Source organism: Zalophus californianus, chromosome X (genome assembly GCF_009762305.2).
Source record: "Zalophus californianus isolate mZalCal1 chromosome X, mZalCal1.pri.v2, whole genome shotgun sequence".
NCBI classification, from domain to species: Eukaryota; Metazoa; Chordata; class Mammalia; order Carnivora; family Otariidae; genus Zalophus; species Zalophus californianus.
The window spans coordinates 74,240,536-74,263,648 of record NC_045612.1 but is presented as its reverse complement, the minus strand read 5'-3'; the positions used below and the strand labels follow the sequence as shown (position 1 = coordinate 74,263,648).

The 23,113-nt window shown below is 39.0% G+C and overlaps 1 protein-coding gene across 6 annotated transcripts in view; it reads right to left on the bottom strand.

The window, feature by feature from the left end:
• The window catches only part of OPHN1 (oligophrenin 1), a 499,922-nt gene that overhangs the window by 14,104 nt on the left and 462,705 nt on the right, over nt 1-23,113 (bottom strand). For all 6 annotated transcript variants that reach the window (XM_027608515.1, XM_027608517.1, XM_027608512.1 and 3 more), the window contains 2 exons: nt 19,340-19,666; nt 186-351 (listed from right to left, as the gene is read on the bottom strand). In XM_027608515.1, coding sequence (XP_027464316.1) covers nt 186-351; nt 19,340-19,666 — 493 coding nt within the window. The remainder of the gene's footprint in view (nt 1-185; nt 352-19,339; nt 19,667-23,113) is intronic.

The following is a 23,113-nucleotide window of genomic DNA, read 5'->3' as shown; positions in this document are numbered from 1 at the left end:
GCCTTGGGTGCTGAGTGGAACACTCCAAACAGGGCTTGTCTGTGACATTTCCCTAGACTATGAAGTGAATGATACCCTGGGGTTGTGCACTGTATACCCTTCACAACCATTATGGTGATCCTGGAAAGAACTCCTGGTGGCCTAAGATGAGCCTTAGGCCAAGGTTGAGGAAAAACTCTACTTACACAGATGATGGGATTTCCCCTGCATTGCTAACCACAATATCTGGCTTTGGTTCTGGCTTTTGGGGAGTAGCTGCCCGGCATGGAGGGTCTGGAGGCCTCACTGGGGGGCGGACGATGGTAGGCTTTTCTCCTGGAGGCCGCACTTTGCTGAAACTGTCAGAATCTCCTGAAAGAGAAAATTACTTGAATGGTTAGCCAAATGGAACACTATTCATGAACAGGCATCCAATACTGGAGTTATCTGGGCTACCTCCCTTAGCGTCCAACTATTTTTGGTCATAACAACTCTGGATTTCTTTTCCTTTTTTTTTTTTTTTTTGTAATTCTTCCAGCAGCTTAATCCTTCAGAAAGCCTATGTTTGAAACCCAGCTCTAGAACTTCTGTTTGTGTGACCTAGGGTATGTAATATCAATCTGCTAAGTCTTAGTTACCTCATCTATATAATGAAGACCAATAATACATTATCTTACAAAGATATTAAAATTTTAATTAGGTACTAACATGTTTAGTATGAGCCTGGCACATAGTAGGTATTTAGGCAATATGTGATGATGAATTTGAATTTATTAAATTCATAATTACCCAAACTCAGGCCCTTTTTACTTAAGACATTGACTATCACAGCAGTCCCCTAACTTGCCTCCCTGCTTCTATGTCTCTGGTTTCCAGGTCAGTCAATATAAAATAAATATATATAATTTTTTTATGAAATGGATTTAGCAGGAGTTTTGGCAGGAGAGACACTGATGCACTCACACATTGCTGGTAGCACTGTACACTGGGCTTATTCTATTTACACAGGCATTAAGAATTCTGGAAAAATGTAGACGAAATGCAAAATCATACATATGAGATAGTTCATATTTGTTGATCGATTGGATCCATTTTGGGGAACAGGCCAAGGGAATTAACCACCAAAAAATAGGAAAAACAATTGACACAAAAACATTCTTCTTAATAGAAGAAACTTGGGCCCAACCACAAAGACTACACAAACCATTTTGTACAAGTACTTAACCAATACATATTATACATGAACTGACAAGGATTTGGGCCAGGTCAAAAAAGTATGTGCATTTAAGTGGAAAAAATCCACAAAAAGTACTCATGGCCTGATGAACACCATATGGAAATAGGCATATGTACAACTATGCAAGGTTGTTAGTTGGGGGGGGTGCGGGGATGTTGGGGAGGGGAGCAAAGATGGTGGTGGAGTAGGACTCTAGTCTTTGCCCCTCAAACACAGCTAGATAATTATCAAATCTTTCTAAATACTCCAGAAATCACCCTGAAGACTGAAAGAACAAACTCCACAACTAAAAGGAGAGATGAAGCCACATCAAAGAAGGTAGGATGTGTGGACACATGGTTTGGGGGAGAAATGGATCACGGGTGCTGCAGAAGGGAGGGAGCCATGGTCGTGGAGAAAGGCAAGAGAGAGAGGAGCACACAGGGGAATGCACCCCCAAAACCATTGGCTGGGAAAATGAGAATGGCTGACTTTCATGAGTTCTTGCAACCAGGGGTGTTTAAAGACTGCTGTTTTAAAGCTTGGCATGTTTGGCTGTGATAGAGCCCTGAGGGAGCTTCCCTACTCCTGGAGAGAGGGCAGGCAAACAACCAAGGGGCAGCTGACATGGAAATAAGTGATCTGAAGACCACTTGGGGTACACAGAGGGGAGATAATTTGCTCTTCCTGGAGCACCACCCTGAGAGCAGAGTTAAGGGAGACACCTCTTTGGTGACAAAGGAGTTGGCTGGTGCCACTTTCCTCCCCCACCCCTTAATACAAACACAGAGCTACCTACAGAGGGCAGCTCTGCCCTTACACTGGCTGCCTAACTTGCTTACACCAAGTCCCACACTCTTGCGCTCTGGCACAACTGCTCTTCTCTGTCAAGCTCACCTCAATTCCAGCATGGTGGGCCCCTTCCCAAGACCGGCACAGGCCCCTGCCCACACCACATTCTTAAACCCTACAGTTTTAAAAGTCAGCAGGCTTGAAGTAATGAGCATTTGGTGTTACATGCAACTGATGAATCACTAAATTCTACCTCTGAAATTAAAAATACAGAATAAGTTAATTAAATTGAATTTAAATAAAAAATTAAAAAAACAAACAAATAAGCATCTAATCAACTTTTATCTTTAATTTGGAAGATGCATTTGTGGTTAACAGTTGGAAAAATTAATTAAATTTTAATTAATTTAAAATTAATTTAATTTTTAATTATTTTTAATTAATTAATTAATTAATTAAAAATTAATTAAACTATACTGGCCTTTTTGATTTGCCAAAATGATGGAGGGACCTGCTGGCATTTGAAAGGATAGGTCAATATGCTGGATAGTCCATACAAGGAAGAACTGTCTCACCAATCGATGTTTCTTGATGAGCACCTCGCCACAAGGTAGTTATACATACATTGGACATAATACTGTGGTATTGTACATAGATCCCTTTTTCTTTTCACTATTTTCATTAATGCTATTACATATAAAATTTATCTGGAAATGAGGAAGTCAATGACTTCCCATATAGATCCCTTTGGAGAAACTTATGTAAATGATCTGAATTGAAGAAACTAGAGAAACCCAAATATGGAAACAGAGTTTATTCAAAAAAACACTTAACTCCATTTTCTCCAGGCACTGTGCTGGGTGCCTTAGAGGGTGCAAAGATGAATAAGATATGGCTCTTGCTCTTAAAAAGAAAATAAAGTGAGCAGGCTTTGCTGGGATAGAGCCCAGAGAGCACTGTGCTGCTCCTGAAGAGAAGGCAGTATACAACAGGGAGTCAGATAGTGTGTAAACAGCAATCTGAAAAACCCCTGGGACATATGGTGGGGAGATTACTTGCTCTTCTTGGAGTGCTTCCCTGAGAGGCAGTGTGCATGGAGGCACTCCTCCAGGGACAAGCTAGCTGGCACCATTCCCCCGTCCCAGCCCCTCAGCATAAACAAAGAGCCACCTGCAGGAAGCACTACAGCACCAACACAAGCTGCCTAGTCTGCTTATACCAGGTCCCATACCACTGCTCTCTGGTGTTACTGCCCTTCTCAGTCAAGCTTGCATCAGTCACAGTGTGGTGGGCCCCTTCTGTAGAAGACCAAAGAAACCCCTGCTCACACCACATCTCCTGAATAGAAAGCTCTGCAGTGCTTCAGTTCTACTGGAAGTATTAGCTCTCATTTCACAAGCAGACCAGAGCACACATAGTTAAAACTTGCCACAGTTTGGCCAAGAACCAAACACTGCCCACTGCAGGCAAGGAGAACCTCTGAGGATGACTGGCCTGAAGGACAGAGCAGCCACAGCACAACAGCAGAGCACAGGGAGCACACACCAGAGACACTCCCTGAAGCTCTAGGCCATGGATACTGTATGGCCGCTTCTTCATAAAGCCATTACTCTCAGGAACAGGAAATATTACTGGCTTTTCTAACACAGAGAAGAAGATAGAGACTTAGGAAAAAATGCGAAGACAGGGGGATTTATCCCAAATGAAACAACAAGATTAGGTCACAGCTAGAGATCCAAGTGACACAGATATAATTACATGCCTGATGGAGAATTTAAAGCAACAGTCATAAGGATACTTGCTGGGCTTGAGAAAAGAATGGAAGACTTCAGGGAGGCCCTTACCACAGAGACAAAAGAGTTAAAAAAGAATCAGTCAGAAATGAAAACTGCAATAACTGAAATTGGAAACAGACTTGATGGAATGAACACAAGGCTGGAAGAAGCAGAAAAATGAGTAAGTGATGTAGAGGACAAAATAATGGAAAATAATGAAGCTTAACAAAAGAGAGAAAGAGAAATCATGGAACATGAGAATAAATTTAGGGAACTCAGTGACTCCATCAAATGTAATAACATTCATATTTTAGCAGTCCCAGAAGAAGAGAAAGGAGGGCAGAAAATTTACTTAAGCAAATCATAGCTAAAAACTTCCCTATCTGGAGAAGGAAACAGTTATTCAGATCTGGGATATACAGAAAACTCACATCAAAATCAACAACATCAGGCCAACACCAAAACATACTGTAATTAAATTTTCAAAATATAATGATTTAGAAAAATTCTTAAAGCATAGAGACAAAAGAAATCCCTAACTTACAAGGAAGACTCATAAGGCCAGCTGCAGATTTCTCAACAGAAACGTGGCAAGACAGAAGGGAGTGGAATGATGTACTCAAAGTGCTGAATGGGAACAATCTGCAGCCAAGAATACTCTATCTGGCAGGTTGTCATTCAGAATAGAAGGGGAGATAAAGAGTTTCCCAGACAAGCGAAAAATAAAGGAGTTTGTGACCACTAAAACATCCCTACAAGAAATATTAAAGGCAACTCTTTAAGTGGAAAGGAAAGACCAAAACTGACAGGGACAAGAAAGGATAAGAGAATATCTCCAGAAACAACGAACAAATAATGAAATGGCACTACATACATATCTATCACTAATTACTCTGAATGTAAACAGACTAAATGCTCCAATCAAAAGATATAAGCTGTCAGAATGGATAAAATAAACCCATCTATATGCTACCTACAAGAGACTCATTTTAGACCAAAAGACACCTGCAGATTGAAAAGGAGGGGATGGAGAAACTTTTATCTTGCAAAAGAATGTGAAAAGAAAGCCAGATTAGCAATACTTATATTGGACAAAATAGAGTTTAAACAAAGACTGTAACAAGAGATAGAGAAGAGAACTATATCATAATAAAGGGGGCAATCCAACAAGAAGGTCTAACAATTGTAAATATTTATGCCCACAACATGAGAGCACTGAAATACATGAAACAATTAATAACAAACATAAAGGAACTCATTGAGAGTAATAATATGAGACTTCAATACTCCCACTTACATCAATATACACCTCATCTAAGCAGAAAATCAACAAGAAAATCAACAAGAAAACAATGGTTTTGAATGACACCTTGGACCAGATGGATTTAACAGGTATATTCAGACCATTCCATCCTAAAACAGCACAAAATGCGTTCTTTTCAGGTGCACATGAGACATTCTCCAAAATAGATCACATACTAGGTCACAAATAAGGCCTCAACAAGTACAAAAAGACTGAGATGATTCCATGCATCTTTTCTGACCACAAGGCTATAAAACTTGAAGTCAACCACAAGAAAAAATTTGGAAAGAACACATGGAGATTAAACAACATGCTATCGAACAATGAATGGGTCAACCAGGAAATTAAGGATAAAATTTAAAAAATACATGGAAACAAATGAAATGAAATGAAAATGAAAACATGATGGCCCAAAACCTTTGGGATACAGCAAAAGTGGTCATAAGAGGGAAGTAGACATAGGAATACAGGCCTACCACAAGAGGCAAGAAAAATCTCAATTAACTACCTAACATTAAAATTAAAGGAGCTAGAGAAAGAACAACAAACAAAGCCTAAAGCCAGGAAGAAGGAAGGAAATAATAAAGACTAAAGCAGAAATTAATGAAACAGAACCTAAAAAACAGCCAATAAAACAGATCAATGAAAGCAGGAGCTGGTTCTTTGAAAAAAATAACTAAATTGATAAACCTCTAGCCAGACTTACCAAAAAGAAAAGAGAAAGGACCCAAATAAATAAAATCACAAATGAGAAAGGAGAAATAACGACCAACACCACGGAAATACAAGCAATTAGAATATTATGAAAAACTATATGCCAGCAAATTGGACAACCTGGAGGAAATGGATACATTCCTAGAAACATATAAATGACGAAAACTGAAACAGGAAGAAATAGAAAGCTTCAACAAACCGATAACCAGCAAAGAAATTGAATCAGTAATCAAAAATCTCCCAACAAATAAAAGTCCATGGCCAGATGGCTTCCCAGGGGAATTCTACCAAACATTTAAAGAACAGTTAATACCTATTCTTGTCAAACTATTCCAAAAAATAGAACTGGAAGAAAAACTTCTAAATTCATTCTATGAGGCCAGCATTACCCTGATACCAAAACCAGATAAAGACTCCATTAAAAAGGAGAACGAGAGGCCAATATCCCTGATGAATACGGATGCAAAAACTCTCATTCAAATACCAGCAAACCAAATCCAACAGTACATTAAAAGAATCATTCACCAGGATCAACTGGGATCTATTCCTGGGCTGCAAGGGTGGCTCAATATTCAACAATCAATCTACGTGATATACCACATCAATAAAAGAAAGGTAAAGAACCATATGATCCTTTCAATAGATGCAGAAAGAACATGTGACAATGTACAACATCCATTCATGATAAAAAAAAAAAAAAACCCTCAACAAAGTAGGGTTAGAGGGACCCTCTAACATACCTCAACATAATAAAGGCCATATATGAAGAGCCCACAGCTAATATCATCCTCTATGGGGAAAAACAGAGCTTTTCCTCTATGGTCAGGAACAAGACAAGGGATGTCCACTCTCACCACTGTTACTTAACATAGCACTGGAAGGCCGAGCCACAGGAAGCATACAACAAAAGAAATAAAAGGCATCCAAAACGCCAGGAAGAAGTGAGATGTTCACTGTTTGCAGATGACATGACACTCTATATAGAAAACTCGAAAGGCTCCACCCCCAAATTGCTAGAACTCATACAGGAATTCAGCAAAGTGGCAGGATATAAAATCAATGCACAGATGTCAGTTGCATTTCTATACACTAGCAATGAGGCAGAAGAAAGAGAAATCAAGGACTTGATCCCATTTACAATTGCACCAAAACCATAAGATACCTAGGAAGAAACCTAACCAAAGAGGTAAAAGATCTGTACTCTGAAAACTACAAAACACTGATGAAAGAAATTGAAGATGACACAAAGAACTGACAAAATGTTCCATGCTCATGGGTTGGAAGAACAAATTTTGTGAAAAATCTATATTGCCCAAAGCACTCTACACATTTAATGCAATCCCTATCAAAATAACAACAGCATTTTGCACAGAGCTAGAATAAACAATCCTAAAATTTGTATGGAACCGCAAAAGACCCCAAATAGCCAAAGCAATACTTGAAAAAGAAAAGCCAAGCTGGTGGCATCACAATTCTGGACTTCAAGTTATATTACAAATCTGTATTGATCAAAACAGTATGGTACTGGCACAAAAATAGACACATAGATCAATGGAACAGAATAGAAATCCCAGAAATGAACCCACAACTGTATGGTCAATTAATCTTCGACAAAGCAGGAAAGAATATTCAATGTGAAAAAAGACAGTCTCCCCAACAATTGGTGTTGGGAAAAGTGGACAGCCACATGCAAAAGTATGAAACTGGACCACTTTCTTACACCATACACAAAAATAAATTCAAAATGGATAAAAGACCTAAATTTGTGATACACGGAAGCATTAAAATTCTAGAGAACACAAGCAGTAACCCCTTTGACATTGGCCATAGCAACTTCTTACTAGATATGTCTCCTGAGGTAAGGGAAACAAAAGCAAAAATAAATTTTGGGACTTCATCAAGATAAAAAGCTTCTGCACAGTGAAGGAAATAACCGACAAAGCTGAAAGGCAACCTACAGAATGGGAGAAGATATTTGCAAATGACATATCCAATTAAGGGTTAGTATCCAATGTATATAAAGAACTTATAAAACTCAACACCCAAAAAACAAATAATCCAGTTAAAAAAATGGGCAGAAGACATGAAAAGTCATTTTTCCAAAGAAGACATCCAGATGGCCAACAGACACATGAAAAGATGCTCAACATCACTCATCAGGGAAATGGAAATCAAAACTACAATGAGATACCATCTCACATATGTCAGAATGGCTAAAATCAACAACACAAGAAACAACAGAGGTTGGTGAAGATGTGGAGAAAGGGGAACGCTCTTGCAATGTTGGTGGGAATGCAAACTGGTTCAGACATGCTGGAAAACAGTATGGAGGTTCCTTAAAAAGGTATAAATAGGGGCACCTGGGTGGCTCAGTCATTAAGAGTCTGCCCTCGGCTCAGGTCATGATCCCAGGGTCCTGGGATCGAGCCCCACATCGGGCTCCCGGCTCGGTGGGAAGCCTGCTCCTCCCTCTCCCACTCCCCTTGCTTGTGTTGCTGCTTTCGCGCTCTCTCTGTCAAATAAATAAATAAATAAATAGATAGATAAATAAATAAATAAAATCTTAATTAAAAAGGTAAAAATAGAACTTCACTATGATCCAGCAATTGCAGCACTAGGTATTTACTGAAAGAATACAAAAATACTAATTCAAAGGGATACCTGCACCCCGATGTTTATAGCAGCATTATCTACAATAGCCAAAATATGGAAACAGCCCATTTCTGACTGATGAATGGATAAAGAAGACGTTGTGTGTGTACATACACACACACACACACACACACACACACACACAATGGCATATTATTAGTCATTAAAAAGAATGAAATCTTACCATTTGCAACTACTTGGAGATAGAGAGTATTATGCTAAGGGAAATAAGTCAGTCAGAGCAAGACAAATACCTTATAATTTCACTCATATGTGGAATTTAAGAAACAAATGAATATGAGTGGGAGAAGAGAGAGGAAAACCTGGAAACAGACTCTTAATTTACAATTAATACAATTAATTTACAATATACAATATTCCATTGTGTGTGTATGTGTGTGTGTGTATATATATATACACACACATGAAGATATCACATCTTTTTTTTCCAAGTTTTTCTTTAAATTCCAGTTGGTTAATATACAGCATAATATTAGTTTCAGGTGTATAATTTAGTGATTCAACACTTACATAGGACACCCTCTGCTCATCACAAGTGCAAGACCAAATGATAGTTGTCAGAGGGGAGGTGGGTGGGGGGATATGTTAAACTGGTGATGGGGATTAAGTTTTGCACTTGTTGTGATGAGCAGAGGGTGTCCTATGTAAGTGTTGAATCACTGAATTGTACACCTGAAACTAATATTATGCTGTATATTAACTGGAATTTAAAGCAAAACTTGGAAAAAAAAGATATGATATCTTTATGTGTGTGTGTGTATATATATATATATATATATACATATATACACACACACACAATGGAATATCGTATATATTATATTATATTGTATATATACACAATGGAGTATATATGTATACATATATATACAATATTTTATATATATATATATATACACACACACACACACACACACACACACACACACACACACACAGTGGAATATTACTCACCCATAATAAAGAACTAAATCTTGCTCTTTTCAATGATGTGAATGGAGCTACAGAGTACTATGGTAAGCAAAATAAGTCTGTCAGAGAAAGGCAAATACTATGAATTCACTAATATGTGGAATTTAAGAAACAAAACAAATGATCATAGGGGAAAAATGTGAGTTGCACACCAAGAAACAGACTCTTAACTATAGAGAACTGATGGTTACCAGAGGGGAGGTAGGGGGGTTGGGTAAATAGGTGGTGGGGATTAAGGAGTGCCCTTGTTTCGTTTTAAGATTTTATTTATTGGGCGCCTGGGTGGCTCAGTCGTTAAGCGTCTGCCTTCAGCTCAGGTCATGATCCCAGGGTCCTGGGATGGAGTCCTACATCGGGCTCCCTGCTCGGCGGGAAGCCTGCTTCTCCCTCTCCCACGCCTCCTGCTTGTGTTCCTGCTCTCGCTCTCTCTCTCTCTGTCAAATAAATAAATAAAATTTTAAAAAAAGATTTTATTTATTTATTTGACAGAGTGAGAGAGCACAAGCTGGGGGAGCAGCAGAGGGAGAAGCAGGCTCCCTGCCGAAAAGGGAGCCTGATGTGGGGCTCAATCCCAGGACCCTGGGATCATGACTTGAGTCAAAGGCAGACACTTAGCAACTGAGCCACCCAGGCACCCCTGGAGTGCGCTTGTTGTGATGAGCGCAGGGTGTCGTATGTAAGTGTTGAATCACTAAATTGTTCACCTGAGACAAATACTATACTGTATGTTAACTAACTGGAATTTAAATAAAAACTTAAAAAATTGAGGAGAAAAATATTGTTGGTGATTTTGATATTTCTTGATTTTTTGTTTAGTACATCTTTATAGTCTCAATTTTTCTTCTATAAAATTTTAAAGTAAATATAAAAAATATTAACTTTAATCTATGTAATACTGTTAAAAGGTTTACCCTAAGTATTTTAACATCATTTTTCTTCTTGAAGATCATACAGTAGCTATAAAATGTATAGGATATTGTGGATCACCACATCAAAAACTAATGATGTATTGTATGGTGACTAACATAATAAAATTTTAAAAATTTTAAAAAAAAGGATTTCATACTCTAAAAAAAAATGTATAGGATAAAGTTCAAATTCTTTACTATAAATTCAAGGCCCTCTATGAGCTGCTCCCAAATTATAATCCCAGGCAGCAAATCTGGACTTTATCTTCCAGCTCTACTCTAGTCAAACTGGTCTCCTAATTGCCCTATCAAAGCAAGCCCTTGATTCTTTTTTTAAAGATTTTATTTATTTATTTGAGAGATAGAGCATGAGCAGGGGGGAGGGCAGAAGCAGAGGGAGAAGCAGACTCCCTGCTGAGCAGTGAGCCCAATGTGGGATTTGACCCCAGGACCCTGGGATCATGACCTGAGTCAAAGGCAGATGCTTACTGACTGAGACACCCAGGCACCCTGCCAGCCCTTGATTCTTACTTCTAGGTGAGCTGGTATGGTATGGTGGAAAGTACTGAAAGTTTGGAGTTGGGTAGTCCTGATTTTGAGGCCTTGTTCTGCTACTTCCAAGCTATTGGACTCTGGGCAGTTATTTCCCCTTTTTGACCATCAGTGTCTTCATCCAGGAAGTGGGTATAATAACCTCTCCCCACCAGGTGATTGTAAGGACTAAATAAGCCTATTGACAGTGCCTAGCATATATGAGGAGTAAGTAAGTGTTAGACTCTGTTTTGCTTCCTGCCTGATATATGCCCCAGTTCTCATGTCTTATCTGTACTGTAACCAACCCTCAAAACAGCTCAGATTTCACCCCTCTGAACAGTTCTGGTGACATAGGTGATTTCCATCCATATAAACACTCATGAAGTACTTATATATTGCCTTGTGGGTTTTTTTAATTCCTCCAGCTAGCCAGCCATTCTGGTGAGGGACACAGATATGAAAAGAGATAATGATAATACAGTATGATTGGTATTCTAATGGAGGAATTATTTGTGTACACACATACAAATTCTGTCTCCCCATCTAGACTGTATCTTATATTTCTGAACATGACATTCCCCTTAGCACCAGGCTGGGTACACAGAATTGCAGCTAAAAAATGACCAAAATTATAATAATAATCTGATTTTTCTAACACACTTTATACCATTCAAAGCACTCTTCCAGATAACTATTTGATGTTCACAATAATCTTGGGAGAGAAACAGTGATGGGTCTTATCTTCTTCATTTCATAGAGAACAAAATTGAGGTTCAGAAAGACAAACTAATTCAAGTCACGTAGTTAGGTAAGTGATAGAGTGAGGGTTGAAACTCCTATCTCTTGTTTCTGCATCCACTGTTTTTCCTAGTGCCTGCTGTTTTGTTATTATTAGTCATATAAAAATTATAAATGGTAAAAATAATAGTAATGGTAATAAAATAGCTGGTAAAAATTTTGGCTTTTATTGAACACCTGCTCTATTCTAGATGTTAGGATACTATACTCAGTATTTTATGCATACATTCTCATTTAACATGGGTTATAACCTTCCAAGGTAGAAAGTATTATTCCTATTCTACAGTTGTGAAAACAGAGACACAGAGATAAGAAGTAACCTCATAGGTAATTGGTAATAGATTCAGATACATCTGATTTCTGAAGTCCAGGTAGTCCCAAGTACCAGTGGTTTTCAACCTTGGCTATACATTGGGAACATGAAAATCATATAGTATCTGGACCCAATCCCCAGAGATCCTAGTTTAATTGAATAGGGTAGGACTTGAGTATGGGTATGTTTAAAAGTTCCCCAGGTGGGACACCTGGGTGGTGCAGTTGGTTGAGCATCCAACTCTTGGTTTCAGCTCAGGTTGTGATCTCTGGGTTGTGAGATCAAGCCCTGCGTCAGACTCTGCTCTGGGTGTGTACTCTGCTTGAGTTTCTCTCTCCCTCTGCCCCTCTTCCCCTGCACTCTTTCTCTGAAATAAATAAATAAATCTTAAAACAAAAACAAAAAGTTCCCCAGGTGATGCTATGTGTAGCCAGAGTTAGGAACCACTAGGCCACATAATGCTAACTTGGTCACTGCAGATCAAAATGACCAGAGCTGATAATGCTGTTCCATTTCAAATGGATAGTGGAGGGGGTGTTGGACAGGAAGAGTATGCTGTGGTCAAACCAGAAAATACTTCTACCCAAACCTGGGTCCGTCTTAGGGCGATTGCTTTTCTTGATAAAAGAACCAGATGATGCCTCCTAAAATATGAATCCCATTTCTTTCCAACTTACAGCCAAATCCAAATGGACATCAACCCAAGGCCTTGGAAAACAAACATTAGGCTCTTTATTGATGATTCATTACAAGTCAAACTTTGAAGTCACAGCAAAGGGATTTCTTGGTTAAAACACCCCAGTGATGTTCTCTCTTATTCCAATTTGCCACAGTAAAACCACAATATCAAACTGAGGAGGCAGAGATGGAAGAGTAATATAACTGGGAGTCAAGAGACCTAGATTCCAGTCTTAATACTAAAACAAACTTGCTGTGTAACCTTGACAAGATCATTTCAATAGCTGTGCAACGTGGACTTGGACTGTTTTACAGATCAATGGGTTCATGATATAAGTCTATAGACCTATATCTCTCCCTGCTGACTTTTAAATGCTGCTTTTGGAGTATTTTAGAAGCCAGTTCTGATGATGTACTTAACCAGCTTGAAAAAAATCTCTTGATAGATAGATTTAGATTTAGACTCCATAGTTCAGTGTTGCCTGCAGAATAAACTCAATCATTTTTAACCTGAAAGTCACTATCCTCTTCCACTTGGCTTCAACTGATCTTTCTGATCTAGCTTTCCACCATTTCTCTTCACATATGCTACAGTCCACACAAACAGTATTATTTGTTGTTCCATATACATGTTTCACAATTGATCATATGTTCCCCAGATTCCCTTTACCCTATTCCCAAACACCTAAATTTACATCATCTATCAAGATTCAGCTTAAGTGCTCCAAGCCTAAGATGCTCCAAATTCTTTTCTCTGACTCCTCAGGCACTAATCATCTTGTACTTTGAATCAGGGCTCTTTGTTTTGGTGGCTCTATGTCCCCTATTAGAACGGAAGCAAGATGATAGCAAGATCCAGGTGGGATTCATCTCTGTAGTCACCAAAAGTCCAAGTAAATTGCTTTGCACATAACTGGTATTCCATAAATATTTACTGAGTAAAGAAAAATGTAGTTCAGTCCATTAGAAGACAACATAAAGAGATTTTCTTTTTTAAGTTCCCAGTTGCGACATCTTTGACACACACACAAACATGATATGGCCAAATTTCAGGGCTATTCTGGAACCTAAATTGAAAGACACGCTGTGTTTCTTGAGGGCTTTTGTGCCCAGCCTTATGCTCTTACAAGTGATATGACACAGACTTTGCCCTCCAGGGGCTTAAAACAGAATTGGACAATGAAGTCATACATTTAGAAAACAATTGTGAATACTGTAACTCAGCATCCACATTAAAGGGTCAAACTTGAATGTCAGAAGAAATGAGGTAAGGTAGAGTTCCCTGGGGCAGAACTGTCAGGAAGCTTCATGGAAGGAACAGGACTTGAGGTAGACCTTGAGGGATGGCGAAATATCCTTCCTTGTCTCTTCCCCTCAACAATGGTCCTCCTCTTTCTCAGTATTTGGCATGGTCAGAAAGTTTGAGGGTGGAAAAAGTAGCTCTGAGCTCTTAGATGTCATCTATGTTTGAGGCTTCAGCTTCTCACACGCTCCAAAATACAAAAGAATAAACATGTACCATCTTCTTTGGCTGCCAGTTTCCTGAGAGGTTGTTGCCCATCCAGTAGCAATATCATTTTTTGAACTTCTATTGTATTATTGCATAAATGTTTTGTATACCTAATCTTACTTTATACCCACAAAAAATGTTTCTTACAATGTAAGCATTGTCCCCATTTACAGTTAATAAAACTGGCTCAAAGAAGTTAAGTTTATCTAAGATTATGTAGCTAGTACTTAGCTTCCTATAAAAGCAAAACAATTGCTACCACTTACTGAGTACTCACTACGTGCCAAGCAAATGGATGCCTCATTCCATTGTTGTAACAATCCTATGGGCATAATTATTATCTTCATTTTACAAATAAGAAAACTAAGACTCAGAGAGGTTGTGGCTTGCCAAAGGTCCCACAGCTCTGAGGCAGAGCTAGGATTCAAAATCCTATCTCGGAGACTGAAGCTTGTCACATCTGAGACTTCACTAAGCCTTCTGAGCCTATGATCTTTCTACCAAACTGTACTTCCTCTTAATTTCTTTTTAACTTTGGTCCACACCTGACTTTTACTACAAATTTTACCTCCCTCTCCAGCCCAACCTCTTCTCTCCCTCCACATTCTCTGTAAAATGACTATAACCAATCTTAGCACTTGTTGATTTCTTAGTACCTCATGGCTATCAGTCTTCAACCTTAAACAACTTTCTCCCACCTTTTCTTATATCCATCTACACCAAATCTGAAAGCACGGTAAGGGGAGGTTCTTTCTCCTTGTACATTCCCCCAGTTTTCTAGAATCATCTCTTACTTTCTGTGAAATTCTGCCATGCTCACCTGAAAGCCTCTCTTCTCCTGTAGCCACTAATTACTCTTTTGGATCACTTGGGAGTTAGGCTCCAGGAAAGGCAGAGCATGAAAACCAAACACAGTAGATTACTAAAGCATAATGAATCCAAACAAGCAAACGTGGATAAAGGCCAGCACAGCCAATTATTTCAAGGACAGGTCTGTTTCTAATGCTTCTGGAGCTGATGCAAATGCTACTCACTGCAATAGTTAACCCAGTGGAGAATTGATGGCCCTGTAGCTGAGCAAGGCCTTACAAGCACTCTTTCTCCAAACCCTAGAACACACCATCAGAATGTAGTCTTTTCTCTCTGGTCAAGACAGAGGAAAGAGTTAAGAAGGGATCCTAAACACATGTATTATAGGCTTCCAGTGTGGATATATGCTTCACTTTTATCTCAGAACCCAAGGCAGAGTGAAGCGCTCCTTGCCCCATGCTCCAACAGGAATTTATTCTCACCCCCGTCAGAACATGGGTCATACTGGACTGGGACTGGTTGCTTACATGCCAGCCTCACCATCCTCTGCCCTCTGGAGGGCAGGGACCATGCATGGCCTTTCATCTTTTTCTCTCCCACTGCATAGCACTATGCCCGAATAAATGAACAAATGCATGTAAGTAGATCTCTTCCCCACCCTACTCTCAAAAGGAACATCCTAAGTCCCTTTGTAGAAACTACACAAAAGCCCTCTCCAAAGCCAGGCCTGGTTAGAAGCAGTGCTGTCAAAGGAGGGCAGGATATTGGCTTGTATAATTTTGCTCTCCTAAAAGCTAATGCTTTTTAGAAAATAGAAAGGACAAAGTAGCTAAAGCTGTTTAAGAAATAAAAATGTGATACTCAAAAGAAGCCAAGGTTCAAGCTCTGTCTCCATATCTTACAACGTGGGTGACTCTGGGAAGTTGTTTCACTTCTCTGAGCCTCAGTTTTTCCTTAATGGGGAAATAAACGTGAAATGAGGGGAAAAACCTATCTCATAGGTCTATCACAATAGAATACAATAGAAAAAGAGAAAGCATCTAGTTCTATGTCTGCAAAAAAAAGAGTCCTTGACTAAATTATATCAGCAAACAATACTGATTTTTATTTTAAGTTGATTGCCATGGAACAATGCAATTTAACATGCACCTTGTGTGTGCTATTTTTAATTGCTAAGGAAAAATGTAAAGAATATCAAGTCCACTCAAATGTTGGATTGATACAAGGGATGGAGATGGGAGACATGAGAGTGGCACAGTAAGTAAGAAGTTGCTACGGCTAATGTCAAAGAGGTTTCTGCCTGTGTTTTCCTCTAGAATTTTGATGGTTATAGCAGCATTATAAACAGTAGCCAAATTATGGAAAGAGCCTGAATGTCCATTGATTGATGAATGGATAAAGAAGTCATGGTATATATATACAATGGAATATTACTCAGCTATCAAAAAAATGAAATCCTGCCATTTCAATAATGTGGATGGAGCTAGAGTGTATTATGCTAACCGAAATAAGTCAGTTAGTCAAAGACAAGTACCATATGATTTCACTCATTATGTGGAATTTAAGAAACAAAACAGATGAACATACGGGGAAACAAAGAGAGAGGCAAACCATAAATCAGACTCTTAACTATAGAGGACAAACTGAGGGTTGCTGCAGGGCAGGTGTGTGTGGGGGATGGGCTAAATGGGTGATGGATATTACGGAGGGCACTTGTGATGAGCACTGGGTGTTATATTTAAGTGATGAATCACAAAATGCTACTCCTAAAATGAATGTTACACTGTATGTTAACTAACTGGAATTTAAATAAAAACTTGAAAAAAAAAACCAGCAAAGAGGCAGAAGTTTAGCTGATTTTCCACCAAGGCCAAAACCACTACCTCAGTTCTGATTTCTGTGGCTAAGGCTGGAGGCATAGGGCTTTGAAAAAAGCTGCATCACCCTAGCCTGTTGCTGACTGATTTAAGACAGAAAGCAAAAGCAGGCAATGATGTGGCCCAAACTTAGATAGGTTGGCTGATACTTGACAGCAAGATCAGTACTTTCATTGACTGAAACTGTTAGTTGCTGCCAGAAGTCTGGAGCAGGACTGTGGAGGAAGGGGAAGGGGGAATGCCTCTGGAATTTAACTTTGCAGTAGATGATGGTTAGGGAGGGCTGTTACTGTGTGTGCTAAACTTACAGGATCTGGCTGACCTCAAGACTTGGCAGCAGGCAAAACAAACTTCACTGTGATGAATATAACTTGAGTTACCCAACTCTCTAACAGATTGATGTGAAGGTCAACACATGACTTATAAATTGAAGTTGTGTCCACATAGAAGTCTGGTCTTAATTGGCTATTTCCTTGAATAGGCAAATCTTAAGAAGGGCAAGGGCAGAGAAAGGGAATTAATAACATATTTTGAATACTGATTACATGGCAGATATTTTGTTATTTTTTTTAACCTTAGCAATAATTCTGTGGGATGAGCTGTTTCTATTTATAGGAGATATAGATATAGATAGATATAGAAACCAAGGTGTGCAGATTTTAAATAACTTAACTATTAATCATACAGACAAATGCATCACTGGGTCAAGCCAAAGAATTCACAGAGTCAGTTACTTAGTGGAAATCTTATCAGACCCCCATAGAATAGCTTTTATTGAATTGTGCTCTGAGACAATGCAATCAGCCCATATTGAGGTTTTTATATGCAACAATCCTTGAGAGAAAATGCTTCTTAGAAATATTCTCTGGCTTCAAAAATGGATGAGTTGTGCTTTTTTGAACAACTTGCTTGTTGTTACCTTAAGAGCATGGATTTACATGACTATTAAGTTCTTTCGCTTTTCATTTTCTCTAGAAAGTTTGGAGCCAAATCTGTGACACTGTTCCAGCAAGTGTGTAAGGCTTCATAGCAAACATTTTGTGTACTAACTCCATTCTTTCCATATCCCTACTATCCTACCTTTTTTCCCTCTATTGGCTTCATTTTTTCTCACCTGTACTCTCTAGAATCTAAGGCAGAAGTCAGCAAGCATTTTCTGTAAAGTATCAGATAGCTAATATTTTAGGACTTGTAGGCCATAAGATCTCTGTTGCTACTACTTAATTCTGCTGTTTTAGTGTGAAAGTAGCTTTAGACAATATGTAAATGAGGTGTTGTGTTTCTGTTGATGGGTACAGAAATTTTAATTTCATATAATTTTCATGAGTCATGACATATTATTTTTCTTTTGATATTTTTCAGTTAAGGCCATAGTTCGCTAAGCCCTGATATAAGCCTCAAGAGAGTAGGGACCTTGTATCTCTTATTCATTCTTATGTCCTTAATGCCTAGGATAGGGCCAGGCACACAACAAGTACTCAATAAATACTTGTTGAATAAATTATTCTTACTATTTTTAAGTTCCTGTATTTTCTATATTGTGAAAGCCTTAAATTCTTTCTGGAACAGGACAGGATAAAAAACAAGGCACATTTTTAGAAGGGCATCTAGCTAGAAAGTAAAAGAGCCACAATTTGGGTCTGAGCCTTTCTGATATCAAAGTCCATATTCTGTCCATTATATCATATTATCATCATAGAATTATGTACTGCCCTCCAGATACTCTCTGGATTAGCCCCAACCTCCAAACATGAGTCTCCAATTAAATTTACCAAAGTAAGCCACATCTTGAATTTGTAATTTAAAAAGTCCAGAGTTTTGCAGAAGTTGTGTCCCTTTGTCCCTATCTTGGCTAATCTGAAAAGTGAGAATGAGAAACCATCAGTTCACCAATTTCAAAGCTTCTTATACAAAGGAAAAGTGATAGTTCTGCCTTATTGGAAATAACACAGGCTTTGTTACCTGCCAGACTTGATAAGATTGAGATCCCAGCTCTGCTAGTTAGTAACTGTGAATCTTTGGCAAGTCACTTAGCTCTAGGATCCCCAGCTTTCTAGTAGAAAAAAAAAAAAACAGTAATACATTCTTCACAGTAAGGTTGTGAGGATCGGAAATAATTTGTCAGTACCTAGTACAGTGCCAGGGACACAGCAGATACTTAACGGCAACAGCAGCAATAATAATATTGATAAAAACATCATTATTATTAATTTATTCTACAATGAGTGCTTACCTTGTGACAGTCAAGCATTGTCTAAGCACTTGGGATATAGAAGTAAATAAAATAGGCCCCAAATCCCCACCCTCATTAAGTTTACACTCTAGTGATTATTGTGAATGGCTTTTATGTTCTTACCCACCATTCCAATATTGGTGGTAGTAAACTGGAAACAAATCCCTACTTAAATATCTCCAACCTCAGAAAGATATTAGGGTGCAAAATAGTTGGTTTCAGTTCTGATTCCAATGAGATTCCCAAGCACTTACCCTCCTTGTGGTGAGCCAGGGGTCGAGGAGCTGGTCTCTTTATGTGGAAAGAGGGGGCTTTGGTGGGCCCAGAGCCTGGCACAGGTCCATTGGTGGCCTTTGGTATGGCCTTGGTCCCTCCATCCTGCAGCCTAGACACCAGCTTCCCCACATCCACTTCAGGACAGGACTCCAACTTGCCATCTGAAACAGGCCTGCTACTTGGAGACTTCCTCCCAGTGTCAGCTTCTCCACTCCTCTGAATAGGCAGTTTGGGGTATTGTGGTAGCTTGGGGGGTTCCATACTGCTGGCGATAATACCATTGGGTGTTTGATGTTGGATTTCATCTAGGAAAAGGTGGTGCAAAGAGGGAAGATTAAAGCTAACTTCATTACCATTTCATTTTTATACACGCACACATAATATTGAAAAATTTTACACATTGTCAATGGAGCTATTATTGTGGAACAAATCACTGATATCTCGCAAAATCAGTCTCTATCTAGCCCAATTCATGTGGAGTCACAGATCCCATAAAATAGGGAATTCAGTTCAAGATGCGAGTTTGATTTTCACCACCACAATTTAGTAAAACCATAATATACCAAGATGCTTTATTAAAAGGGATATGTAATTTAAAAGGAACTTAAGAGTCCCCAATTATAATTCTCTTCTTTTTAAAGAGACACCAGTTAATCCTTAATGATTTCTATTTCTCTCAAAAGTAATTTGTTAAAATCTCTCAAATTTAAAGTTAATAAACTTAACAGAATTTAACTTCATTCTCCATCCTCATAAAGAAACCTCCAACTAGCCATGTTCTTCCCTTAGCTTTTGTGGTCCACAATTTTCTGTGACAATAGTACCTACTTTTCAGTTGTTCTGAGTCTTACTTAAAGCTTTGAGACTCTTAGGAGAGCCAAGGATACTCTCCCTAGACAAATTAACCCACACAAATACATGAAAAATTTTAAAAACTAATTTTAAGAGATTCATAGAGTCCCTTAAAGCTGTTCATCCTTGATTGAAAACTCCTGCTGTAAGGAAACTGTCACCTTTCTTCATAATAGAAAACCTAGATCAGAGTGTAGTGGTTAAGAATAGAGGTTCTGTTTGGCCAAATGAGACTTGAGAAACATGTTGAGCAGTTATAATACATATATCTTGTTGAATCCTGATTTTTAAAAAAATGATGGAGAATTTAAACATTGACTAGATAGTGATCTTAAGGAATTACTGTTTGTTTTGTTTTCTTTCAGGTATGATTATGGTATCGTAATTTTGGCTTTAAAGTCCTTATCTTTTAGAGATGTATACTGAAACATTTATGGATGAAATGACATACATGTGTTTTAGTTGGGGATGTGGGTAGGGGTACAGATGAAACAAGAACGGACATAATGGGTGGTAAATGTTCAAGCTGGGTGATAGGCACATGGGGAGTACATTATACTGTTTATTTTTTTTTAACTTTGGCTTATGTTTTAAACTCTCCATAGTAAAATGTTAAAAGAAATGCAGGCTTTGGAGTCAGATAGCCAGGTCTGAATCTCAGTTCTGCTTCTTATCAACTGTAGGACCTTGAGCAAATTCATAATCTCTCTATACCTCAAGTTTTCTCCTCAATAAAATGGGAATAATAATAGTACCTACTTCATGAGGTTGTCGTGAGGGTTACATGAGATGGTATACTTATTTCAGTGCCTGGGACATAATAAACACTCTGTAATTGTTAGTTATTACTTATGCTATTATGCTCTAAGAGGGCAGTGAGGTAAGAGTTTTTATGTGGGAAGGAAGGGCTAAGTTTTGCTGCAAAGACTTTTTTCCCCAGAGAACTTTCTTCTCCTTGAGAACCTGTCACCAATCAGTGCTGCCACCATTATAGGGATCAGGGCCAAAAGGATTCCCTCTATAGTTTCCTTACTCTGTAGCAAGGTAGGTATATAGCCCTGCTTTTATTAACCCTACCACAATTGCCATAAGACTAGAACATTCAAACAAAAATTTACCAAAGGCTCACAAATAATAGTAGGGACATAAGCACAAAAGAGCCACATAACTAGATCACGTGCTTCCAGGACATGCTTATGGCAGAGGCCACCTGTAAACCTCTAGCATTTAGGAGTAACCTTAAGCACATTTACCCTTTCAGAACAATGAAGTGAACAGTGACATGAATTTCTTCTCTCACATGCTTTAGGCCCAACATCTCAGTTACATGTTTCTATTTGAATACTTTCTTCTAATAGAAAGACCCTAGGAAATTTTATCCCTGCTCTACTTTAGAAGACACCACAGGGGTTGGCTGTGCCTTCAGGACATAACAGCATTGTTACCATCTCAATACATTTAGGGAGGTCCAATCTCATAAAGATGATCCACATACACAATCTCAAAGAGGCCACTACCTTCCACATGGGGAAGAACCATTTCCTGACGCAAGGAAATAGGGGATGGAATGATAGCAGCAATGGAGACTCTGAACTAGACCCTATGCCAAGGGAAACTATTTCTAGGTTCTGGAATATGCTGAATTATTATTGACAAAATGAGAAAATGGTAATGATAATAATGACAATGATGATAATGGTAAGAGATACCATTATTTGAGCACTTTATCTGTGCCAGGCCCTGTTCTAAGTGCTTCACAAGGATTATCTCATCATTATCTTCAAAACAGCTCTATAAATTAGTGAACTCTTATTAGTCCCATTTTACAGATAAGGAATCTAAGGCACTGAGACAAGCTCAGTGTCACAAAACTAATGTGGTAGAGCCAGTTTTCAAACTCTGAAGTCTGTTTCCAGAGTCCACACTTTCTGAAGAGAGAGTTTATACCTCCGGTCAGGTAACAAGAGTTTAGTTATCATTCTCTTTCTTTAACCAGCTATCCATTTCCACAGGAAAACATATAGACCAGCTTCAGAAACTGCAGAAAACTGGGAATAAATCAGGATTGACAGGGAGGCCTCACAAATAGGCAAGCAGCCAACTGTGGGCCTTTCTTCTATGTGTGGGTAAGTGGTAGGGAGAAGCTTTGAGATGTAACATACCAGTGCAGCAGGAGAAAAATATCAATTACTATGATACAAGTAGAATCATGCAAATAAGTACTATGAGGAGGACAGTGCTAATTCTGTCTGGAGGGGCTGAAGAAGATCTTGTAAAAGAGGTAACATTTGAGCTGGGCCTTGAAGGATTACAATAGGTTATAAACAGTGGGAGGGGGGAGGAGCAAGATGGCGGAGGAGTAGAAGACCTAAATTTGGTCTGGTCCCAGAAATTCAGCTACATAGGGATCAAACCATTCTGAACACCTACAAATTCAATAGGAGATCAAAGAAAAGAATAGCAGCAACTCGCTGAACAGAAAAGCGACCACTTTCTGGAAGGTAGGACGTGCGGAGAAGTGAAGCAATATTCGGGAGGATAGACGGCAGGGGTGGGGGCCTCAGTCAGCCGCTACTGGCAAGTGATAGAGCCGCAGAGCACAAAATCGGAAATTTTAGAAGTCGGTTCTGCTGAGGGATGTCGCTCCAGTAGCTAAGCGGGGGGTGGAACCCTCTCTGGGACAGTGTGGTCTCAGGACCCTCGGGGACACAGAAAGACCGAGGTGCCTGAGTGCAGCAGAGCTCCCAGGTATCAGAGTGGGGAAGCCGACTGCAGAGATGGAGCCGAGGAGCGGGCTCTCAGCTCAGGGTTGCCATAAACCGTGATCCGTGGCACAGCTGGGCCACTGCTCTTCCAGCAGGGACCCAACAAGCAGCAGATCAGGGAGACTCCCCTTCCTA